Source organism: Netta rufina, assembly GCF_964035555.1.
Source record: "Netta rufina genome assembly, chromosome: 17".
NCBI lineage: Eukaryota > Metazoa > Chordata > Aves > Anseriformes > Anatidae > Netta > Netta rufina.
In genome coordinates this window covers 13,625,367-13,647,213 of record NC_140141.1, presented here as the reverse complement: position 1 = coordinate 13,647,213, position 21,847 = coordinate 13,625,367, and the positions used below count along the sequence as shown (strand labels likewise).

At 44.3% G+C, this 21,847-nt stretch overlaps 2 protein-coding genes across 2 annotated transcripts in view; one reads left to right on the top strand and one right to left on the bottom strand.

Annotated features, from left to right (window-relative positions):
* CCDC63 (coiled-coil domain containing 63) overlaps positions 1 to 5,918 on the bottom strand; it is a gene marked incomplete at both ends in the record, with an annotated part of 20,595 nt that extends 14,677 nt beyond the window's left edge. Inside the window, one exon of the mRNA XM_084297457.1 lies at positions 5,685 to 5,918. Within this exon, the coding sequence (XP_084153583.1) occupies positions 5,685 to 5,918 (234 nt within the window). The remainder of the gene's footprint in view (positions 1 to 5,684) is intronic.
* Positions 5,899 to 21,847, top strand: PPP1CC (protein phosphatase 1 catalytic subunit gamma). Its single transcript, XM_084297340.1, has 7 exons — positions 5,899 to 6,209; positions 15,490 to 15,621; positions 16,782 to 17,012; positions 18,599 to 18,703; positions 19,370 to 19,593; positions 20,063 to 20,197; positions 20,608 to 21,847. The coding sequence occupies exons 1-7, from the start codon at positions 6,155 to 6,157 to the stop codon at positions 20,695 to 20,697; spliced, it is 972 nt and encodes a 323-aa protein (XP_084153466.1). The 5' UTR covers positions 5,899 to 6,154; the 3' UTR covers positions 20,698 to 21,847.

Sequence of the window (21,847 nt, the reverse complement as noted above, 5' to 3'; positions counted from 1 at the left end):
GAACGTGACTTTGGGAACAGGATGCAATGATGCATTTGAACCCTAAATGCGTCCTCAATCAACCAAAGCTGTTCTGGCTGCAGGGTGGGCACCTTTTTCTGCTTTTTTCCTTCTTTTCAATGCGGGAAACAAACTGCCCACGCCCAGAGCCGTTTGCTGTGGGGCAGAAGCAGACCTCCAGCCTTAAGCCTCACCTCACTACAGCCTCAACCTGGCCTTGAGCGCAGCGCTGAGCTCCTGCTGCTCACACACACACAGCATGCCCCTAGTGCAAACAAGGCGTCTATTTTTAAAAGGCAAAAACCACGTGGAGTGTAAAGCACGGAGGGAAAGAAGGGGAAAAGTGAGCTCCTGAAGGGACTGGAACAACAGCGGCAACTTTCCAAGTCCCCCCTTTCTCCACGCATTAATTTTTCCAACTCCCCGGTCTCGCTTGCCGCCCCGCAGCCGACGTCTGCATGGAGGCATTTGCGTAAAAGCCCGATTTATTGGCTAACAACCACCATTGTGTACACGACTGTCCGCAGCCCTTGAGTTTATCACCTCACCTGAACCCAAACTCGGGTGATTTAGCACCGGAGGAGCCCGGGGGAGATCCTGGCTCCACTGCTTTGGGTTTGCGCAGCAGTTTGGTGATGGGATCGCAGCTCCCCAGGCTGCAAAGCGAGGTCAAAAATAAAACCACGGCTCAGCTCTACTCCGGTTGAAGATTTCATATGAATGAAATCAGATGAATATCTACTCCCTCAGCCGGATAATTACCATTAATTACCCAGGCTTGAACTGCCCAGGGGTGGGAGATGCTGTGTGGCACCCCAGCAGTCCCCAGGGATTTTGGCAGCAGAAAGGAAGCCCCAGGACAAGGCAGCCGCTCGCAGCGGCGTGTCCGAGTGGTGTGGACAGACCAGAAGGGCATCCAGGGATCAAAGTTGGCTCCAGCCACGCTTTCCTCCAAATCCTTTTGTGCAGGTTTTAGCGCAACCTTACGTAAGAGCAGCCCGGCTCCTGAAAATCTGCCAGCCTCGCTCAAAGCGAGCAGAAAGGAGGAGGTGAGAAGAGAAACAAATAAATAAGCACACGTGGCAGCTGCCTCCCCAGCAGACTCCGCACGTAAGCAGAAAGGCCAGGTGCAGGGCAGCGGGCAGCGGGACTGCTCGGGATGTTCGGGACCGTCGGGGGAAACAAAAATCAGGGCAGAAAATGAAGTCAGGTACCCCGGGTGCCCTCTGAATGACTGTCATTTGTCCTGGGCCTCAGGAGGTTTTGGAGCACCAGCCATTGGGAAGCCTGCAGGCACCTGTCCCATGTTTTATCTGCATTTCTAAAGCCCCAGGGCAGTCAGGGTACCCGACACAAGAGGTCTCTTCCTTGCTCCTGCCTCTCGTGTTCAGCGATGCGTCGCCCACAGAGGCAAAGCCGACATTTGACCAAGAACAAATCAGCAAAGCCTCTTCTCATTTCCACTTTCCCGCTCCCCTGGCAGCTCTCCTGGTCCTCCTTTCTCATCGGTTTTAATTAGAGAAGCAGCTCATCCATGAAGCCGAGTTCTGCCGGGGTAAAAGCAGGGGAAGCGAAGAGAAAAAGCAAACCGTGCTCACCCCACCACGGACCAGCTGACAAAGGGCTGGGAACCCTTTGCGGGCTGTGCAGCTGGCTGCCACATACGTTTTTCCCTTTCCCCCTCCACAAATGGCTCAGCTGAACCCCACGGAGACCTGCGAGGGCTTCCCAGCAGCTTATGAAACTCAGGCTCTGGCGGAGCGTGGCGGTTCCTGGCCGGCGAGGGAAGAAGACAGAGGCTCTGCTCCTTGCCAAAACAGCGTCAAGCGAGCTGCTGTGGCTGCTCTTTGCTAAAAGTAGGACAAATCCTCCTTCAGCCCCATTTCGGCTCTTTTTCTGAGCGATGGATGGAGCAGACACCTGCCCAGGGGTGCTCAGTGCGGGTAGGACACGCCGATCGGCTGCTTCCCCGAGTGGTTTTTGTGCCTGGCCCAGGCTGAAATCCAGATTCAGATACAAAAGCCCCAGACAGGGTGCGACGTGCTGTGTTGGCTCAATCCAAATGGCTACAGCAGGGAAAATCCTACCGTGGTCTCTGCTACATCAGAATAAAAAGTGACTTAGGACATTTTTATAAGAGAAGGACTTTACTGGCAGCATTTTTGCCACTACGAACCATCCCAAACTCACCAGCTGAAGATTTCTCCATCCAACAATGCCTTTCAGCAGAAACCCATGAAGTATGTCAACTTTGACCAAAAAAAAAAAAGAGAGACGTAGGAGGGAAAGAATGGCAAATCACATTTTTCTCGTGTCAAAATAGCCTGTCTCGAGATTTTCTGAGCAGAATCCTTTAACATATTTTAACCAAAAAAAAAGTGATTTTGACGAACTTGCGATGGACTTGTCATTGTTGCTGACAGGTTCCCTGGGTGGGAGGTGCAGATGGAAACCAGCTGTTGGGAGCGTGAAACGTTTGGCTGGGTGGAAATCAAGGCCTGGGTCCCACGTGCAGGGTGTAGAGGTGATGAGAAGAGAGCGTGAGGAGCTCCCTGGAAGGCATCCTGCTGCTGCCCCTCCGGGCATGGGGCTTTGCACATGGCAGAGTCCTTGGAGGAGCAGCAGAAAGCCCCGAGCTCCTCACCACGTCCCGCACGGCGGAGCTGCCTGCCGGCGGTCTGCATGTTTTGGTGCTCAAGGGAGATGGCAGCACTGCATGTTTGGTAAATAAAACATGACACTAAGAAAACACCTGACTCTGCGTCATCGGCTCCCTGCCGAACAGGGCACGTACCCCTGCATCTCCAGATCCGCCTCGTGGCTTTGCCCATCTGCTCTTTTATCTCACAAATCGCCGCTGCCTCCCCCAGAACTCTGCAGCGTCTGAGATTTGGGGGTCAGCGAAATATTTTAGCCATCGGAGGCAAGAAGCACGCGTACAAAGTTTATCTGGATCGCAACAGCCTGATATCTGGACGCACGCAGTAGGAGTTATGAAAACAGTGAAATCGTGGCTGGGCATCTAGTTAGGAAAAATAACATCTGACCCACGAGTCACACCGCCTTTGTTTTTCCAGTGCTGAACAGTCCGTGTAGATCTTTGTCTGAAATGTACACAAACACAGCAAATTTCACGGACTTAGCAAATATGTAATCTAAGGAAGGGGAAGCGTGGGTGACTTGCATTTCTTAGGATCCACCTACATACTGGAATAAAATAAGGAGCTTTATACATTAGCTGTATATATATACATGTGTATGCGTGTATATATAGGGTATGTCCATGTAATGTTACACACGTAGTATATGTATGTGCATGTATTATGGATAAGTATGTAGAGAATAATAATGAAATGCTCCTTATTTTGCTACTGTATGTAGGTGGGTATTATATATATGATATCTATATTTTTATACATAGCCAGATTATGAGCAACTGTACAATAAACAAAGTGGCATGCGCAAGAGATAGTGAGGACAACTCAGTGGGGAAAGATATTTTACACTGAGGCTTCCAAGGAATGTTACCCAAGCTGTGATTTATTTGTGGAGTTTCAGGGGGGAGGGAGGAAAAGACACAGAGGTCTCAGAGCTGCGAGCAAGATAAATCGTACATCATCATGTATTTAGCAAACTAGAACACAAACTGTGGAGAAACACGGAAAGGGCGGGGATATGCGAACCGGGAGCTTCAGAATTATCGAACGCTTCAAGCCTGTGCACAGAGTTTAAGGACGAAGGGATTTCCCTGATTGTTCCCCTTCTCAAAATAAATCGTTATTGTGAGCAACACTGGAGAAGAAAATAGTTTCAGGTTATTTATAACACCTTGGCTGTGTCCCCTTTTCTAATCAGAGAAGCTGCTGTGGGGCAAGGCTTGTTATTTTCAGCAGAGAAAAATTAGCTTATTAAAACGATAACTCTGCGGTGGCATTTTAACATCTCAGCCTTGTCTCGGAGTTTACTGCTGTTAGGTAAGGGCTCTTATTTTTTGTGTCTACATAGCAAAAATGTAAATGCAAAAGACTGCGTGCAAAACCCACAGGCCCCCTCCGAACAGGACACCAAGCACTCGCAGCGAGCGCTGGGGCCTGGGCGCAGAGCCGCAGGGAGGAGGGTTGGTTATCGAGGTGATGACAGGGCCTTGACAGATCTGCCTTCATCTGTCACTTCCCTCCTTTCCCCTCGGCTATGCCTCTTTTAACGTGAACTGGCAGTGCTTTGGACCTTGCTTGATTTGGTTTATCAAGTGAGATGCATTCCTTGCCCTGACCAGTTTCGTTTGAAGGGCTGGATCCTTCCTTTCAGAAGTACAATGATCCCATGAGGATCCTATAGGAGCAAATGTCCTGGGTGGCATTCTGGAAGATGCTGAGCTCTCCCCATCCACCCTGTTTCATTAACAGGAGTGAAGGGGACTCAGCACCCCACAAAAGTTGCTCTGGTCCCTGCAGGACTCATCCCTGGAGGGGAACCAGGGGAGAGAGGGCAACAGCTGAAGGTCATGATAAAATGAAGACAAGGAAAAAAAGGACGGGAAGGTTTCTTGGGAAACACAGGACCAATTTCCCTTTTTTTGAATAATTCAGTTAAATCCAAGAGAATAACTAGCTCTGCAAAAGTTGAAAGGATTTGCAAGAGAAAGAAAGCAAAAGAGCTGGGAGGCCGTTCCCCGAGAAGGTGCAGCACAAAAATAGATGTAAATCTGCAAGTGCTGTCACGTTGAAGTAAATCTGAAGTAACTCTATTGTCTTCAACGGGGTTACTTCGGGCTTACACCAGCGTGACTGAGATTAGCGTTATCGGCTGGGGCGTGCTCATTACGACAAGCATTGGCTCAGGGAAGTGGAGCATTTTGAAGCTTCGTTTTGCGGCGCATAAAACCCCTGAGTTTCAGACAGTGTCTGGCCATATGTCCTCTTATCTCCTTCCTCCCGCCAGACCAAAGGTGTGCTGAGACGGCGACTCCTTCGCGTTATCGCCCTCAGGGACCTGAACTCTGCTCCGGCGCCGCCACGGCAGCCAGCGGTTATGGATGTTATACAGCTGTCACCATGAGGCACCCAGCTTGCACGGTGGCAGCAATCGGCACAGGGAGGGGAGAGGAGGTTGACGCAGGCATCCCCGCAATTTAAAGCGGGAGGAAATGAAGCCATTAAATAGTCATCTATCAGAGATGCAACCCAAACAGGGGGAAAGGCCTGTACAGCCCATCTCCTTCCCAGATGTTATCTGATTTACAAGAGGAGCCTCATTTAATTGCTTGCGGCCAAGCCTGTGCTATACTCAGGACAAAATAATAACAGAAACGTGAAATAAAATGGCCAGACGCTCTTGAAGGAGCCTGCCAATTTCTCTGGTGAGGCTCCTTATGGATTTCCGGGTGCTATACAGTTGCCCTTTGGAGCTGTATGGGGAGACGTGTGTGTCTGAGGTTACACAGAGCTGTTGGCTGGTGCACACACTGGGGGAGATGCCAGCTGCCGGCGTGTTTTGGGTGACATTCATCCTATTTTAGCGCCGGGAAGCGGCTGGTCTGCGGCAAGCACCTGCACCCCTCATGGATCACGGGCACGTGGCGCCATGAGGCGGCAGCCCTGACAGGAGACACCCCCCAACCTCCCTCCATCGGGACACACACAGAACAGCCTGCAGCTCCCAAACACGGCCCGGTTCCAACAAACCGAGGCCGGGCCGCTCACGGTGTCCCCCATAACACGGGGGAACCGGCTGCCACCCCGCACTATTTCCCCTCCCGCTCGGCGGAAGGATCCAGCGAAGGTGGCCTCGGAGCCGCAGCGCGCGCGCCCCGCCTCCGCCGCGCTCTTCCCGCCCGGCCTATAAAGGGCTTCCGGTGAGGCGCCGCGCGCTCGCGGTATCCTTGCGCCGGCCGAGCCCGCTGAGGAGACGGCGGCCATTTTGTGGGGGCGCCGGGGCTCAGCAGAGCGCGGCGGCTGAGGAGAGGAGAAAAGAGAGGAGAGAAAGGGGGGGGAGGAGGCGGCGGCGGCAGCGGGCTCGGAGCTGAGAGGAAGGAAGAAAGCAGGGAGCGGGCAGGGGCCGGCGGCACGGGGCGAACGGAGGAGCCGGGCCCTGCCGAGCGGCGAGCTGAGGGAGGGGAGCGGCGGGGAGGGGTCCGCCGGGCCGCTGCGAGGCGATGGCGGATATAGACAAGCTCAACATCGACAGCATCATCCAACGGCTGCTGGAGGGTGAGGGGCGGCGGCGGTGTGTGTGGGGGGACACAGGAGGTTGGGGGGGGTGCAGCCGGCGCCCACCCGGCAGCGGCCTCCGGCGAGGTCCCCTCAGGTCGGAGAGCCGCGGGCCCGGTTTGGGGGGGGCCTAAAATTAGGGGGTGGGAGGCTCTGAGGCCTCTCGGGGGTCCCTACAGGTCCCGGAGCTGCGCTGCCCCCGGTCCCCGAGCAGCTCGGGGTCCCCCTGCAGCTCATTGTCATGGGGAATCGTTTCAGGGTGCTCCTGGCCTTGCTTTTGGGGTTTTTCCCCCCGTTTTTGGCTTGCACGCACGCACGTGGGGGCTCCTCTTGGCTGGGCGGTCGTGGGGCTCTGGAAGTCGGAGCTGGGGCGTTTAAAGAGCAACTCGGGGCAGCGCTGCAGGGAGCCGGGAGGGGATTTCCACGGGCTTTAGGGCAGCGTGGCTTCAGCGTTGGTTTGCTGCTGCATTAACACCACCATTCGGCTCTGAATTGTAACATATGGGAGCTTGTTTAGGTGTCAGTTGAGGGCTGGGTTATGCTGTTCCAGACCTTATGTGGAAGGACTCATTGTCTTGTGTTGTTAGCACCTAGGGTTGAAAAACGCTGCATGGGACCTTCTAAATCAAAGGGGAGCCTACAAGTCCTAGGGGGTGTCTAAGGCATCTTCCTTTTGCTTGCAGGGGTCAGCACCAGGCTGCAGTTGTCATCTGAGCCGTAGCTAGTGACACGTTTTCTGAAGGCATCAAGGAAGGAATTATTTAGGGAAGGAAGCTAGCCTGATCCAGCCAAATTTTATCTGTGTTGGGGCAGGCATCTCATCAGCACTTGTGCTTGAAGAGCTTGATTGGGGTGTACTGTTTTTTCCACTTGGCACAGAGTCATCTAAAATGCTGAAGCAAACAGGGAGGAAATGTCTTTTATCTATGTTACACTTTTTCCTTCTTAAATTTTGCTCGGTGTAATGGCCTGGATAGCAAAAGGGCAGGCAGAGGGACAACAGTGCTACCACAGAAATTACTTGGAATTAAAAATCCAGTAGGTGTATTATGGGATTACTGAGCTAGAATAAGTAAAAGTAAGTAGGGCTTTTTCTCTGATCCGTTTTGCTTTGCCTGTCACCAATTTAAACTACCCTGGCTTAAATTATTTAAAGGCTTCCCTTCATAAATTTAGACCAGGATTTTCCTGAAACTCTAGTAGCACACTTTGTAGGTGTCAGGTCCTGTATGTCATAAGTCTGGTGCCTTATTAATACACGCTCAGTTTTACTGCAGATAATATATTTCATACCTGATTACATCTAGTGTAACTCATGTGGTTTTCTCAGTGTAAGTTGCTAATATTAAAGGCATGGAGCAGCGTAAGCATAGAAATAAATCAGTGATTTTGAATGATGATTATTGTTTAAAGTTTCAGAAAGTAATAAGATGTGCTATGTAGATATGTTATGGTCTTACCCAGCTTATAGCAGTATTACATGTCTGGAGGAGATGGGAGCTCGTAAATCAGGCTCCAGGAGGCTTACTGACAAGATCTTTTAAGAGATGGCCATGTAGCTAAAGATGCTATTACTTCAGGTTGCATCAGCTGCCAGAGCTGAAATTAATTTTTTTATTGACATTTCAGCTGGGATTTCGGATTTCTTGAGGCAATGATCGTCCTTCAGTTTTTAAAATGATTACTTATGTTAGTAGCCTGTGCTGGTGTGTATTTTGTTTATTGCTTATTAAATGTCTTTTTTAAGCTTCTTTTTCAGTCAGTGATGATTGACCTTTGTGGTAGTCTTTTTACTTTTTTTTTTTTTTTTGCAGAAAGGGCAAAGCAATGCTGCATTTCTGCAAGCACTGCATTTTGCATAGGGTGATAAATTGTGTGAATTACTGTGCAGGGACCGTTCTCTGGTGGTTTAAAATTTGACTCATCCTTTCCCTGGAATTATTAAGGTGCAGCTAGGTAGATGATAACACTGAACTTCTGAAGTGCAGATCTGCATGGTGTTAAACTGGGAGGCAGAATCTGAAGTGTGTGCGAGGTTTCTCATCCAATTTGGAACGAGCAAAGAAATTTAAGATGCATTTCTGCATTGTGCCATTCTTTTTCAATGCAGTGCTGGTAGAACAACTGCAGGATGTTGGTTACATGGTGCCCGAAGCGTCTCTACCAGAATTGTTTCGAGTGATAACCTTTTCAGGCAAGGTTGTACACAGATTATAATCATAGTCAAGCATTGCAACACAGCACAATCTGCTTTAATATCAGCTTATTAACAAACTGAGTTGCCCAAATCTTTGTACAAGTTTTAATTTTCAGAGCAATTTGGTATTTTGTTACAAATACCTTTAAAATGTATACTGATTTTTTTACAACAGTTAATTTTAGGTGATTCATCTGTTATAATGCAAAGGATATAAACTGGTACTATTGCTTTTATGCCTTCTTAAAGGGTTAAAAAAAATATTATGGAGATAGTTTTAAATGTATTCTCACACTAATTTATTCCTTAAACTGTGTTTTATACTGGCCTTAGCATTGCACCATCGGAGGAGATCAAGTGAGCTGTGCTGGTAGTGAATCTAGTTTAATGGTCTAGGTGAGGTGAAGTGGTAAATAATAAATTGTTCTCCCTTTTGCTCTTAATACAGGGTATCAGTACAGTATTTGTGATTGAGTTGTACTTGCTCTGTCTTGACATCTTTTATGACAGCTGAGGTAATTGCTCTGATCAAATTACGTTATTTGTACTGTTTCCCTCAAGGAGTTGATGCAATCCAACCCACATTAAGCTGGTTAGCTGAAATGATTAGAGTATTCTTTAAAGGCCTAGAAGTATATGTTTAGCTTCTTGTTCTTAAGTAAATATTTGGAGAGTCTCTCTTGCTCCGAGTGTTTATAGTACAGAGCCATTTGGCTTTGAAATGTCACAAAACCCATTTTTCAGTAACATTGTTCTCCACCTTGGGGAGCAGTTCGATGAAAACATTGAGCATAGCATTTTTTTGCTGTAACTTATGTTTTGCTTGACTTCTTTGCTAATGAGGGTTGTGCATTTTCATGAGAACAGGTTGCCTAATTTTGTTGCTTTTATAGTAATTTTCCTAACAACAATTTTCTCAAGAATAAGGCTTTTAAAGTATACTAAACAACAGTATCCTGCAGTGAGTATTGAGATGTTTCCTAAGGGTATTTGGTAGCAGGTAAAAGCCCAAATATTTACAGAACTAACTTGACTGAGGAATAAGTAGGGGTAAATTTAGGGGCAAGCTGTTCTTCTGGAAGGGATTTTGTGGGCAATAACTTCATCTTCTGGGCTTTGTATCTGCTAAATAAAAACCTGCTGCTAGATGAGATGCCGGAAAAGCTCCCTGTAAGATGAAAATCAGTGTCATCTGCATAGTTGTGGAAAGGCTCCCAGGAAATGGCACAATTCCTGCTCAGCTCCAGAAGGATCGGTGAGGAGAAATCCCGAGGTTCCCAGGTGTGAGCGTGGCTTCATTTCTGTGTCACCTCAGATGATGTTCCTGTAACTAGAGCCTTGTATCCGTTTCCTTCACCTACTGTGTTGGCAGCTCTTCGTGTGTAATGTAAATAGGGTCTGATTTGAGAACGGAGCGCATAGTAATGTCTCTGGAAAAGCAGATTGAAATGCCCCAGCCTTGCCATGGTAACAAATAACAGGGGAAAATAACAGCTAACATATGTTAGTGGAGCCCAAGCTGAAATAAGTTTCTGAAAATCTCTTCTGTATCCAGCCTCTGCAATTGCTATTAAAGGAAAACAAGTAATGAAGAGAGGCTTCTTTGGATAAAGCCATGCAAGGCCAGAATGGTGGTAGCCTTTTTGAAAGCTGAAATCCTGGTTAGTGTGCTAAAATCAGCAAAAAAGACTCTAAATCCTCAAACTTCCCTGTTTATACACCCACAGATTTCTATTCCCAGTAAAGCTTGTTGTATGGCTGATGAGGAGATACTCTCTAATTTGCATTAAATGGTGAAAGAAGATCATCCAGTTATCAAAAATAGTTAAGCCAAGGAGTATAGATAAACTGCTGGAAAGAGGAAAAAATATTTCTTAAAATTCAGCTTTTACTCCCTTCTGCTTAATACAACATTGATTGGATCTGGAAGATTGCTTTCCATTTAGCTGGTTCTCACAAATGCTAATTTGAAATTTTAGATTTCGCTTTCTGATGAGTTAGGATGCTGCGATAGTTTCTAATAAACAAGTAGCACTCGTTGACCTCAAACCACATACGTTCCCGTAGCTCAGTGTTAGTGTAGCTGAGGAGTTGCTTTTTGGTTTTGATTTTGAATTTGAAATGAGCTGATCAAAGTTGATGCTGCCTGAAGTAAACTAAAACCTTTTTGACATCAGCCACTTCCAAGTTATTTATTCCCTTTGTGTCTGTGGTGTAAAATGGAATGTGAAACTGTCATCAGGAACTGCCTAAACAAGATAAAAACAACCTGCAGTATTTTTGGAAACTCCTCTAGGATTGCAGGCATCTTAACGTAAAATACGGTAAAATTGGAAGGCTTGTTTAATAAGCTGGGCGCCAACCAAGCTGCATGACTGTTTTCTTTAAAACATTTTCTGTGCAAGAACTCAATTCTAGGACTTCAGCTGACAGCATTTGTAAGGTAGTACTGAAGGAAAGACACATGGATCACTGAAATTTCTGCCATGTTGAATATTCTACTCCTCAATATCCTTGTGGAAGGATTGCTCCCTTTAGCAGGTAACATACTCCTTTTGGTAAGAGCCTTTCCCTTTGTGAAAGGACTGCATGGCACCAGACTGAACGCTGGGAGATGCTGGAGATGGAGCGTGCTGTACAGCCTGTACATTCTGGATCCCGCAGCTCTGACCCATCTGTCCTTCAGGCAGAACTGCATAAAAGTTCCCCTAAATGTCAGGCTGTGTTGGAAGCCCTGGCAGCTGCAGCGAGGCTTTGTCCTGGCTCTTTGCTTGCACCAAAATGACGGGTGGTGAGTTCTTGCTCTTCCTTGTGCGCTTCTTCTCCCTCTGCTGGGCGGCCGTCGTACTGCGCTCGCGTCCTCCTTTGGGGTTGGTGCTTTCTAGCAGTTCTCCTTGTCTTGGAAAGTGCAGCATTTAATTTTAATAGTTGAAACCTATCGATTTGTGTTTTGGACAGGCTGTAAAGGATCTGTGTTGAAGCTTGTAACCCTCAGAAATGAGGTCTGGAATAGCACGCACTGAAGAGATAAGAGCGCGCAGTTGTCACTGCCCCAGAGCTGTGGCTTGGCCCCGTGCTCAGCGTATTTGAAAAACAAAAAGCTCTGTCAATACTGGCTAAAGGCTTTATGCTTTTGACTGGACAACAGATGGATTGCTCTCCCTTCAAGGTTTCCTGCACTGGTTTTACAGAGCATAACTGTAGAAGTTGGGATATTTTCTAGCTCGGTCATTGTGACTTGGAAGAGTACCTCCTCAGAGATCATCCAGGCCGCAGGGGGAGATCTTTTCTCTAGCATTTTCCAGCCAGTGCAAATCTTTTTCCCCAAACTTTTTATACTTGCCCACTGGAAAAGGTTTTACTTGTTAGAAGACTGCCCAGGCTGGACGTTGAAATTCAAGCTCTCAAAATGATTAAGAACAAGAGCAGCTCTGCCTAAAGGAGAAAAGGAATATATTACTGTCTGGAAATAGTGCAGCAGTATGTTGAGACGAGATATAAATAAAATATTATTTGAAATGGGCTGACTTCTTCCCTCAGCTGATTAATCTTTAGCTTGTTTCGCTGTCAGTTCCAGCCTGTCATTTCTGAGAGGTTATTTTTTATGCACCGAAAGAACAAATGTGCAGTACGGTGCTATCGAGCTGCTCTTTTGACTTTGACCAAGCTGCCAATTAGTATTGTACTGTCTGATCTCTACAAGCTGCCTTGTTTCTGTCCAAAGCAGAGAAAAGGAACTGTAAACACCGCGTTTTTCATAGTATCTTTGCCCTTCTTAGTGGGACTAAGTCATTTGGAGACTCAGAGAAACCTCCTAAGCGTTCATTCAGACTGAGTATCCTGCATTTCCGTGCCAGCTCTTCCGTTGTGGATGAGAAAATCCTTGCACTAAAAATACAGACCTCTCAAACCACCGTGCACTTCTGCGTATTTGATTCTTCTGAAGCCAAAAATATTTTTTGCAGCTTTTCAGGGTATGTTAGAAGAAATTGAGCACACATTTTTCCTGCACTGGTTCCATGTTAGATAGAAGTGGTCAAAATGTCACTGGCAGGCAGCACAGTGAACCAAATTTTCCTGTTTTTCTGCCATCTTTCTGACATCCCTGCTAGCCGAGTTTATGTAAACTGCAACAAGGCATCATTTCATCATGTCAAGGTTTTCTGCAACTAAACGACTAAAACTGCATGAAGATTATCCTGGTTCAATGAAAACATATCAGCAACCTAGGAAATTTGAATCTGAAGCAGTCACTTCTCAGATTTTCATTTAATCTTCAGCAGAAATGAATGCTATGCTTTATTCATGAGCTCGAGTGACTCAGTGCATTGCTTACATTCCCTATACTTTTTATACTTTTTAATTTCTGGATGTGAGATGCAGGGTTTGATTTTTAGCAATTTCCAACAAGACCAAATCACGGAAAGTTGAATTTCTGCTATCTGAGAAGGTTAAACACAAGTATAGTACCTCTTTTTTTTTTTTTAAAAAAAAAAAGTTAATTCTGATATTTGAGAGGAGAAATTGATCTTTATAATTTAACCAGCTGATCCCTTTTTCTCTAAATTTGTTCTTTACTGCTGGATATTTGGCGTGTTCAGTAACTCATTGCCTGCAAGCGCGAGGAGAATTACCGGATGGCTGAAAAAATTACTGCAGAGATGAAAAGACTGGAGCGTGATAAACTGCTGTGACAGAGATTTAACTTCCATTTATGTGCTTCATTACTTCTAATATTTTAATGGAATACTTGAAGTTTCGTGGTAATTTCTGTGTCACCACAGAACTGATGCCGGGGTGAGCGGTAATACATGGCTGTGAGTATGGCCCAAGAGACACCGGTGTTACAGCTGGGGCTTCTGACCTACACACCTCCCTGGTGCTGCAGGTTATAATTAGAACTAAAACTTGCTTTGGAAGCTTGTTTGAAGGAAGGCTGCATGTTTTGTGGCACTGTCAGTGTGGTTCTGCAGTACAGACAGTGCCAGCATGGCTCGGGTCTCGGATAGGAGTCATGGTGCAGCAGAGAACTGGGTCGATAACAACACCAAGTGCTAGCAGAGCTGGAGTCCAGTGGCACATGGTTTTATGGCTGGATATTACATGATTGCTGTTTATTCTTGGCTACAGAACACCCTGAACAATGCCTTCTGCTCTTGATCAAAGGCTTGCGCAAAAACACTTAAGTGCTAATAAGAAATAGGGAGCCCTCTGCAGCACGATTGTTTTTGTTCTCCTCCCAAGCTGCCTTCCCTACTGGAATTCTCACTTCTCGATTTCATGAACTGCAGGGCCTGCAGTGACAGTAACTGCGCAATGGTTTTTCCATTTAGTCTTAACCTACCCCTCACAAATGCTGCTGTGTGCAATTTAGCTATAGTAACAGAATTGCTGCCAGAGATATGTCCCTTGCATTTTCTGGGCAACAGAAATTGGGGGTGAGGAGTTGTTAGTGTCTGATAAACGAAGGGAAAACTGATGGATGTAGAAACTTGTTTGGGCCAAGCTGGTGTCCTTGTTTCATGTCCAAGCTTTGACAGGATGTAAAGGGAACCAAACATTGAGAATTCTTGCAGTGGAGGCGGTAGAAAAAGAGAAGGATTGAAAAAAGGTGGTCTGAGCTGGGAGATGAATCTCCTACCAGCTTGTCTGCTGTGTTTGGGGGGGGGGGGAATGACAAGGAGTGGAGAAGGGACCCAGAAAAAGTGGTGCGTGGTTTAGTAAGGTGAATTTCTTCAGGCTCTGTCTCAAGACAAAAAGCTAGAATCTCTTTTTCTGAAAAACAGGAGTGATTTCCTTCCCGATTAAATCCTTTGCAGCTTTGAGACAGTTCTCCCTCTGTAAAGGGCATCTAAAAGGAACAAGAACAAGGGGAGATTTAAATTAGGCACTAGACATGCTTTGTTGTAAAATTCGTCAATTTGGTGGCTTCGGTTTTAATGCATTTAGAAGATTATTCCCAAGAAGAGTCCTAGTAATGGGGCTTTGAGTTTTGTTTACGTATGTGACAAAGAAGAGCCTGGTGTTATGTGGGCCTTCTCCTGAATTCCTTCTGGAGTCCTCACTCTAACTTGGGATCCCGATTCTGCTGTGCAAGCACAACTGGTGCGGGAGGAGGTTCTGTCACTGTTCCAGCCTCCTTTTTCTTCACTTCTTTTCTCGTGTCATTTCCCACCACCTCTTACCCTCGTTGGCACCATGAGCATCAGTTTCTCATAGCTAAGAGGTGGGAAAGCCTGAGGATGGGTTTTACAGGAACCGTCTAAAATAAATGTAGTCGCAGTCCTGATCCATATGGAATAGAAAGTATATTTGGAGGGTTCCCACCTCTCCCTCTGGTTGTCACATGTTTAAAGCATTCAGCTGTTCCTGTGGCTCTGGTGTTCCTGAGGAACTGAAACTTGTCGGGGAGGGGTAAAAGGTGTTAAAAAGAGTAGTAAAAAGGTAAAAGTACAGGCTTGAGATGTTGATGATTGTCTTGTAGTACTAATTACTGCTTCAGCATGCTTTGTAACTTGGAGGCAGTTTTTAGGAATGCAGTTATTTGTCTGACTGTCCTATTAAGGCTGTAAAACAGTCATTAGATGTGCTGGGCCATTAGATTTTGACAGGTCCTGCTTTGTGGAGGCACCTTCTGATCGGGGACTGCAGATGCTGTGCTGCCTTCAGATTCATTGCAACTGAGAACTTCTCAACTAGATGAACAGGGATTTTTTTGATGAATTCTGGGGCTCAAGCTGTTTTACTTTTCAGCCTGATCTGTGCACTGAGCACTTTAGCATGGCAATATAATTAGCTTAACCTCTGGTGGTGGTGGTTAGGTGATGACAAGCGTCTTTATGTCTGACATTCCCATGCACACTTATCCTGCTTTACTTCAAACTTATTTTGAGAGTTCAGATTCATTTGGAGGAGACAGCAAATGGGGCAGTTTAACAGCTCAGCATAAACAGAATACTGTATTCAATCCTAATAGCACAATTGTTATAGTTTAATTCTTTGTTAATGGCACTTAGTCATTCTCTTAAGGAACAGTAGGAATATTGTTGACATGGATAACTGACTTCTGACTTCTTCCAACAGTGAGAGGATCAAAACCAGGTAAAAATGTCCAACTTCAAGAGAACGAAATTAGAGGACTGTGCTTGAAATCCAGAGAGATCTTTCTCAGTCAGCCTATTCTACTAGAACTTGAAGCTCCACTGAAAATATGTGGTAAGTACGGTGTGGTCGGGGCATAGGGGGACGTTTTGGATAGATGCAGATGTAAAGCAGAGAACAAATGGCAGTTGCTTCTGTCACTTACTATGAAACTGGTAAATGCTTGTAGTGAAAGGGAAAATAAGCCTGTGCTGAATGCTTTGGGTGGAGGAATGGGGAGGGGGTAATGAACATGGGAACTGGAGTGGGGACCAAAAAATCCCAAACCAAAAAGTAATTGGTCTAGTTTCATCAGGTCTTTTGACCAGGGTTGAGAAGTTTTGGAAAGGAATTCTTGTATCATTGAAGTGTTCAGCCTGATCAAGGAGAATAAAAGAACCACAGTAGCTTTTTGTAGCTGCTATTCAGAGTTGCACCATGGTTTGACACCATTTTAAAATCTTGCTGGAAACTTAAATTTCTGTACCATCGCCAGGACTGACTTTCTGGTTTGGTTTCACCATACTTAGTGGTGGTGCTGATTTTGCATGCATGTGCATGTCTAGTTGTGCTAAAAGAATGAAGAATGTCAAAATACACCCCTCAAATCCTGCTCCAACACTGAGGATTTACTTCAGACCAAAGTAGTTTGTTCAATATTTATAGCATGTGGTAGACGAAAAGCAAGATTGTGTTCTGCGTGCCAGAAACAAAACTGTGATTTAAACTAAAGGCAGAAATACCAATTTATTTTGGTACAACTTCACTGTTAGAATTTAAAATACTGGGTGTGGCAAGAAAATACCAGAGATGGTGCAGAGGGAAGTAAATTCCCTGGTTTTCAGTCAATGTCACTACTGATCTGCAAAGGTATTGAGAATGAAGTAAAGGTCCCAAATGTCACAGCCACGAGTCAAGGAAAGGAATTAACTGGATGCCAAATCGTTGTGTGAGCACAGAGCTGACCTCTTGGAATCTTAGATTTGTTTCACATGTGTAGGAATATTTTTGGGGTAGATGGATACTTGTCTTAATGCATAATTAGTCATTAGCACAGATATCAAAATTTAGAGTGATAATTTGATATGCATTAAAACTATGTAATCTTCAAGAATGTTGCAGGCAATTTCTATCTGCAGTTTTTTTCTGATGGTTCACTTATTTGCTGTTTCTCTAGAATTAATCAAAAGCTGTTGTGAAATGTCACTTGTGTTGTTTCTGAATACTCTCTGCAGGTGACATCCATGGACAGTACTATGACTTGCTTCGACTCTTTGAATACGGAGGCTTTCCACCAGAAAGCAACTACCTGTTCCTCGGTGATTATGTTGACAGAGGGAAGCAGTCCTTAGAAACAATCTGTCTTCTACTGGCCTACAAAATTAAATATCCAGAGAATTTTTTCCTTCTCCGAGGGAACCATGAATGTGCCAGCATTAATAGAATTTATGGGTTTTATGATGAATGTAAGTAATTACGGACAAATGTGAGTATCTTTTGGCTTGGGAAAGCAGGGTAGGAGATGTTTATCTTCTAGTCTTCTAGCATTGGATCACTCTTTCCTAACTTGTCATTATTTCTGCACACTTCAGTTGGCCCTGTGGCCGAATTTTGCAAGGGGAAAGTTTTCATTTATTATAGTCTGATCCTCACAGAACAGAATGCAAATGGATATTTTTATTTACTGGCCACTAAGTTAAGTTCTTATTGGTATGCATTTGTGAAGTTCTTACGGTTCTTACCAGGTGAGAATTTTACTTTGCTTTACAGTTTGCATGTTTCTTTCATCTGTAACAGTGTGCACCTCTGTTATAATTTTGGGTTGTTAACTAAGATTGTGCTGGTCTTTATTGTGGTTATTACAGTGCTTGCAGTGTAGCTCATACTAAGGCCTGTAACTTTGTAATGTTTAAAAAAAAAAAAAAAGTAAATGCTTGTCCTTCTCTGGAACTGAATGCAGTCCTATAGTATTTTGCTCTGCTGCTTCGGCCAAAACCAGAATTTCCTTTCTTCCTGTAATAAATGGAGCAAAGCATGTGTGAAGCCTTCAGTATGATGCACGATTGGATTAAATACCAGACACTTGCTCTTTCAGTAGGTGGCTTCAGCTGTAACCGTTACTTGAACCAGTGCATCAGCCTTTTAATGAAGAAATAGGCTTGTGTTTATTGGGCATCACAGGCGCTCCTTTTGAACAAATGTAATGTTGCTATGCACTTAATGTACTACCTCTGTCACTGCAGGGTGCATTAAGATCTGTGATGGAAGCTATACGTAGACCTTACTGTATCATAATAAGTAGTTCTGCTGTAAAGTGGATGTGTAATGTTCGTATGCTTCAAAGGATGTGAGCTAACCCAGATAGCGTGGAGGAGATTAAGCTGTTATGTTGATTGTGCACTGAAGCATCCTCCCAGGTTCTGTTGTGGGACATGCTTGGCTTGTACCTTACAAAATGTACTCTGTCTCATTCTCCTTTTTCAACAAGGAAACAAAGATGTGCGGTATTTGACTTGACTCCTCAAAGATTAATCACAGGCTTAGTCACATAGCGCAAATATGTTCAGGGCTCGTATCTGTTGGGAGAGTTGCTTGGAAAGTGAAACCAGCAGCTTCATTTTTTCAGTCCTGTTTCTGTGCTTAGAGAGACTTCATGCAGTAAAGTACTTGCAGAAATTTAAGGAAAATCTGCATTCCAGGAAATGCTGGCTATCCCTGAAGAAAACAGCAAATGGCATAATTTTCTGAAATGGATCACATTCTCCAAGGGGGTTGAGACTGGAGGGTCTGGCTGCCAAGAGTAGAATGTCATTCTCTTGAACAGATGGGTGCTATCCTCAGAGCCATTTCGAAGCTGCGTCTGTCACATGGAAAAAGACCTTGCAACTTTTCTTATCAGCAGTAAAGTACATCAGTGGGTATCAGGGAAGATAAAACGTGTCTAGCCCTTACTGCTGACTTCTTGCAAGTCCTACTTCAAGGCAGCCATGGTAGACTGTAGTTGTGTTAGAGAAGTATACTGACTGTTCTCTTCTCCCCAAATCTTTTCTAGGTAAGAGAAGATATAATATTAAGCTGTGGAAAACTTTCACAGACTGTTTTAACTGTTTACCAATTGCAGCTATTGTGGATGAGAAAATATTCTGCTGTCATGGAGGTAAGTTTTTCAGTTAATATTTTAAGAAAATGTAATACTGTTATAAATATTGGCAATTTCATGTCTATCTTGTATGATTTTTCAGTTGCTGAAAAATGCTGATTTTTTTTTTTGTCATGCACTTCATTACCAAAGCTTTGAAACTTTAGGGATTTTCGCCTGCCTTGGTTCACGTATGAGGTAGGGTTGAGAGCTCGATCAACATCAGTTCTGTGAATTGTTGAGCTGGCAGCTTGGTGACTGCAGACAGTTGTCTGCATTTAGTATGCAGACAGTTGGAGAAATGCAGAAAATGGTATGAGATCTATGTGATTATTTCATCTTACTAGGCCTGATCTTTAAAATAAACATGTTCTGTTATTTCTAGCATTAATGCCTCTTTCAGTTGATAGCTCTTTTAAAAGACACTTGCAAATTCTTGAGATTGTAATCCTCTAAAAAGGGGAAATGTCTTTGCTGATATTGCTCCCGGTAAACCTTCTAAAAAGTCTTTTATACAAGCTTTAAAATGCTGGATTAAAAAATATCAGTTAACGTTGCCATTGTACTACATAAAATTGCAATGGTGCATGTGTTTGCATACAAGTTTTTTTGTCTTGAGTTAATGTGTCAGTCTTACAGTGCAGAGTTGGACTGAAATGTGAGCTGTGTGTGTCTTCTGACCAGGTTTGTCACCAGACCTTCAGTCAATGGAACAGATACGACGAATTATGCGCCCCACTGATGTACCCGATCAAGGTCTTCTTTGTGATCTCCTGTGGTCTGACCCTGACAAAGATGTCTTAGGATGGGGTGAAAATGACAGAGGAGTGTCCTTCACATTTGGTGCTGAAGTGGTTGCTAAGTTTCTCCACAAACATGATTTGGATCTCATATGTAGAGCTCATCAGGTACTTTAATTCTGTGCATTGAACCAAGGAATACTTTAAGTTGAAAGGGACCTGAAGTGGTCATCTGGTCTCTACACACATACTCAGCACAGGGCAAACCAGTGTAAGACCAAATCACTTAAGATTTTGTCCAGCCAAGCTTTAAATATCCACAAGGACGGAGATTCCATTGTTTCTGGGCAGCCTGTCCCACTGTTTAAAAGCCCTCGTATGCTTTTGTTTAATACGTGCAAACCATGGGTCTGATTACTTAAACAAGGTTATCTTGAACTTAGTGTAATCCTGTTTTATTGCTAATGGACCTTGTTGCCAAAATGGATCTTGTAATGTTCTTCCTGTTTTGGGGTAAAAGTTTGGAGCTGCTGTTCCTTTGCTGTAAGCAGTTTTTCAGCTGCTGGTTCAATTAAAGCTGCTTTGTACCTTGTCTGGAAGAAATTGCCCAGTGTAATTCCTGCTTTTCTCTCCAAAGGTTGTTGAAGATGGATATGAGTTTTTTGCAAAAAGGCAATTGGTAACTCTCTTTTCTGCCCCAAATTACTGTGGAGAATTTGATAATGCAGGTGCCATGATGAGTGTGGATGAAACTTTAATGTGCTCTTTTCAGGTATTGTATCTGGCAACTTTATCTCCTAGTTAGTGCAGTTACACTTCAGAGTTCCTGTTCTCGATTTATACTGTACAGTTACAAACCATAATGCTTGCTTCAAATAGATCTTCACAGCTATTAAATGTAGACAGCTGTTTGCATTCAGGTGTTTAAAAATGTGATAAGCCCTTACTGATGTGAATAGATGAATTGTTTCACCTTGGAATTATCCAAGCAAAGTTCTTGGTGGTTTTCCTGCTTCTGTTGGCATGGGCTCTCAGGTCAGGTGCTCTGAGCAGGAAAATAATTTGTCTGGGCTTCCTTGTGACCTGTCCAGCTGGTCTGTGTCATGCCTTACACTAGTGAATGGATTGTTTGAGGGTAAGAAAATTAAATTATTTGCTTAATGACTGAATTATCTCTTTCAGATTTTGAAACCTGCAGAGAAAAAGAAGCCCAACGCTAGCAGACCTGTAACGCCTCCCAGGGGTATGATCACAAAACAAGCAAAGAAATAGTCAATGTGGCACTGCCTTGTTCGGACTTGTATTATAGTATATAACCTCCATTTTTAAAACTGTAATGTGTACTGTTCAGCTTGCTCAAAATAGATAATGTGTTTGTGGTTTCCCTTTTGATTTGATGAATGGCATTTGCTGGTTGTAACAGCAAATGAAAGATTTTTCTCCCTCCCAGAAAAGGTTTTAAACTTTCCTTTCGTTGGTGTTACAGCTGTACACTCCGCAGCATCTTATCCTGTCATTATGGGTAATTGTACAACTGACTTTCTGAATCTGTACAATGAGTAGTGTAAATGCTTGTTTTCTTTAGGATCTAAAGAGGGCACTAGTGTGCTGTGAGAGTAGAAATTTGTTACTGTTGGAAATGACATACTGTTTATACAAACCACTGTGAACTTTTTTTACGTTGAAATTTGTTTTAAAGGGATTGCTCTTCTTTTAATGTCTTGTCATGTACACGTCAGTTTTATTGCTGTCAACATTAGGAATAACCTTCAACCTTCCCAGCATCTCTGGTATGATGTATATTTAATGAAAACACACCTCCCTCTCCATATACTTTCAATGTCAATTAAAGCCATTATTTTAAGTTTCTTTCCTGAAGCCAAAGTTCGCTTAGAAAACTGTACGTACACAACCCACCACCCTGAGCTGGGAGTTGGCAGGGCTCTCCATTCATGCCTTCCTCTTGGAGGAAAAAAAGGAAGTCTCGACTTGAAATAGCAAGTAGAAATGCTGTGCTGTTAGTTCTGTTCATGGCAAAAGTAAACACATTTTTGTACAGTTTCTGTATGTTCTATCAAGTGGACCTTTTTACAGTTGCATCAGTCCTGTGGCAGCCAGGGTCAGAAGGCTGGAAGTTAAGGAAAATGGTTCTAAGATCTGCCTGAATGGTTTTGTGAATTTTGGCCTAGAGACTTTGTTTTACAAAGAAGCCTAGAAAATAGCTTGATGAGCCAACCAGAGGCATTGATCTTGAGCACCAGTTTATACAAATCTCTCACGGTATCTTGTTTTTTAAAAACTGTTAATCTTTTTTGAACAGATGACAGTGTACAATACCATGTAGTGAAAATCACTTATTAAATGAAGAAATTGTTAAATCTTCTCCGTGTCGGTTTATCACAACTATCACTCCTGCTATCAG

Excerpts from the sequence above, each read along its gene's own strand:
- PPP1CC (XM_084297340.1), top strand. The coding sequence starts at position 6,155 with ATGGCGGATATAGACAAGCTCAACATCGACAGCATCATCCAACGGCTG. Across the intron at positions 18,704-19,369 it reads AATATTCTGCTGTCATGGAG|GTTTGTCACCAGACCTTCAG; the intron begins GTAAGTTTTTCA and ends TCTTCTGACCAG. Across the intron at positions 20,198-20,607 it reads CTTTAATGTGCTCTTTTCAG|ATTTTGAAACCTGCAGAGAA; the intron begins GTATTGTATCTG and ends TATCTCTTTCAG.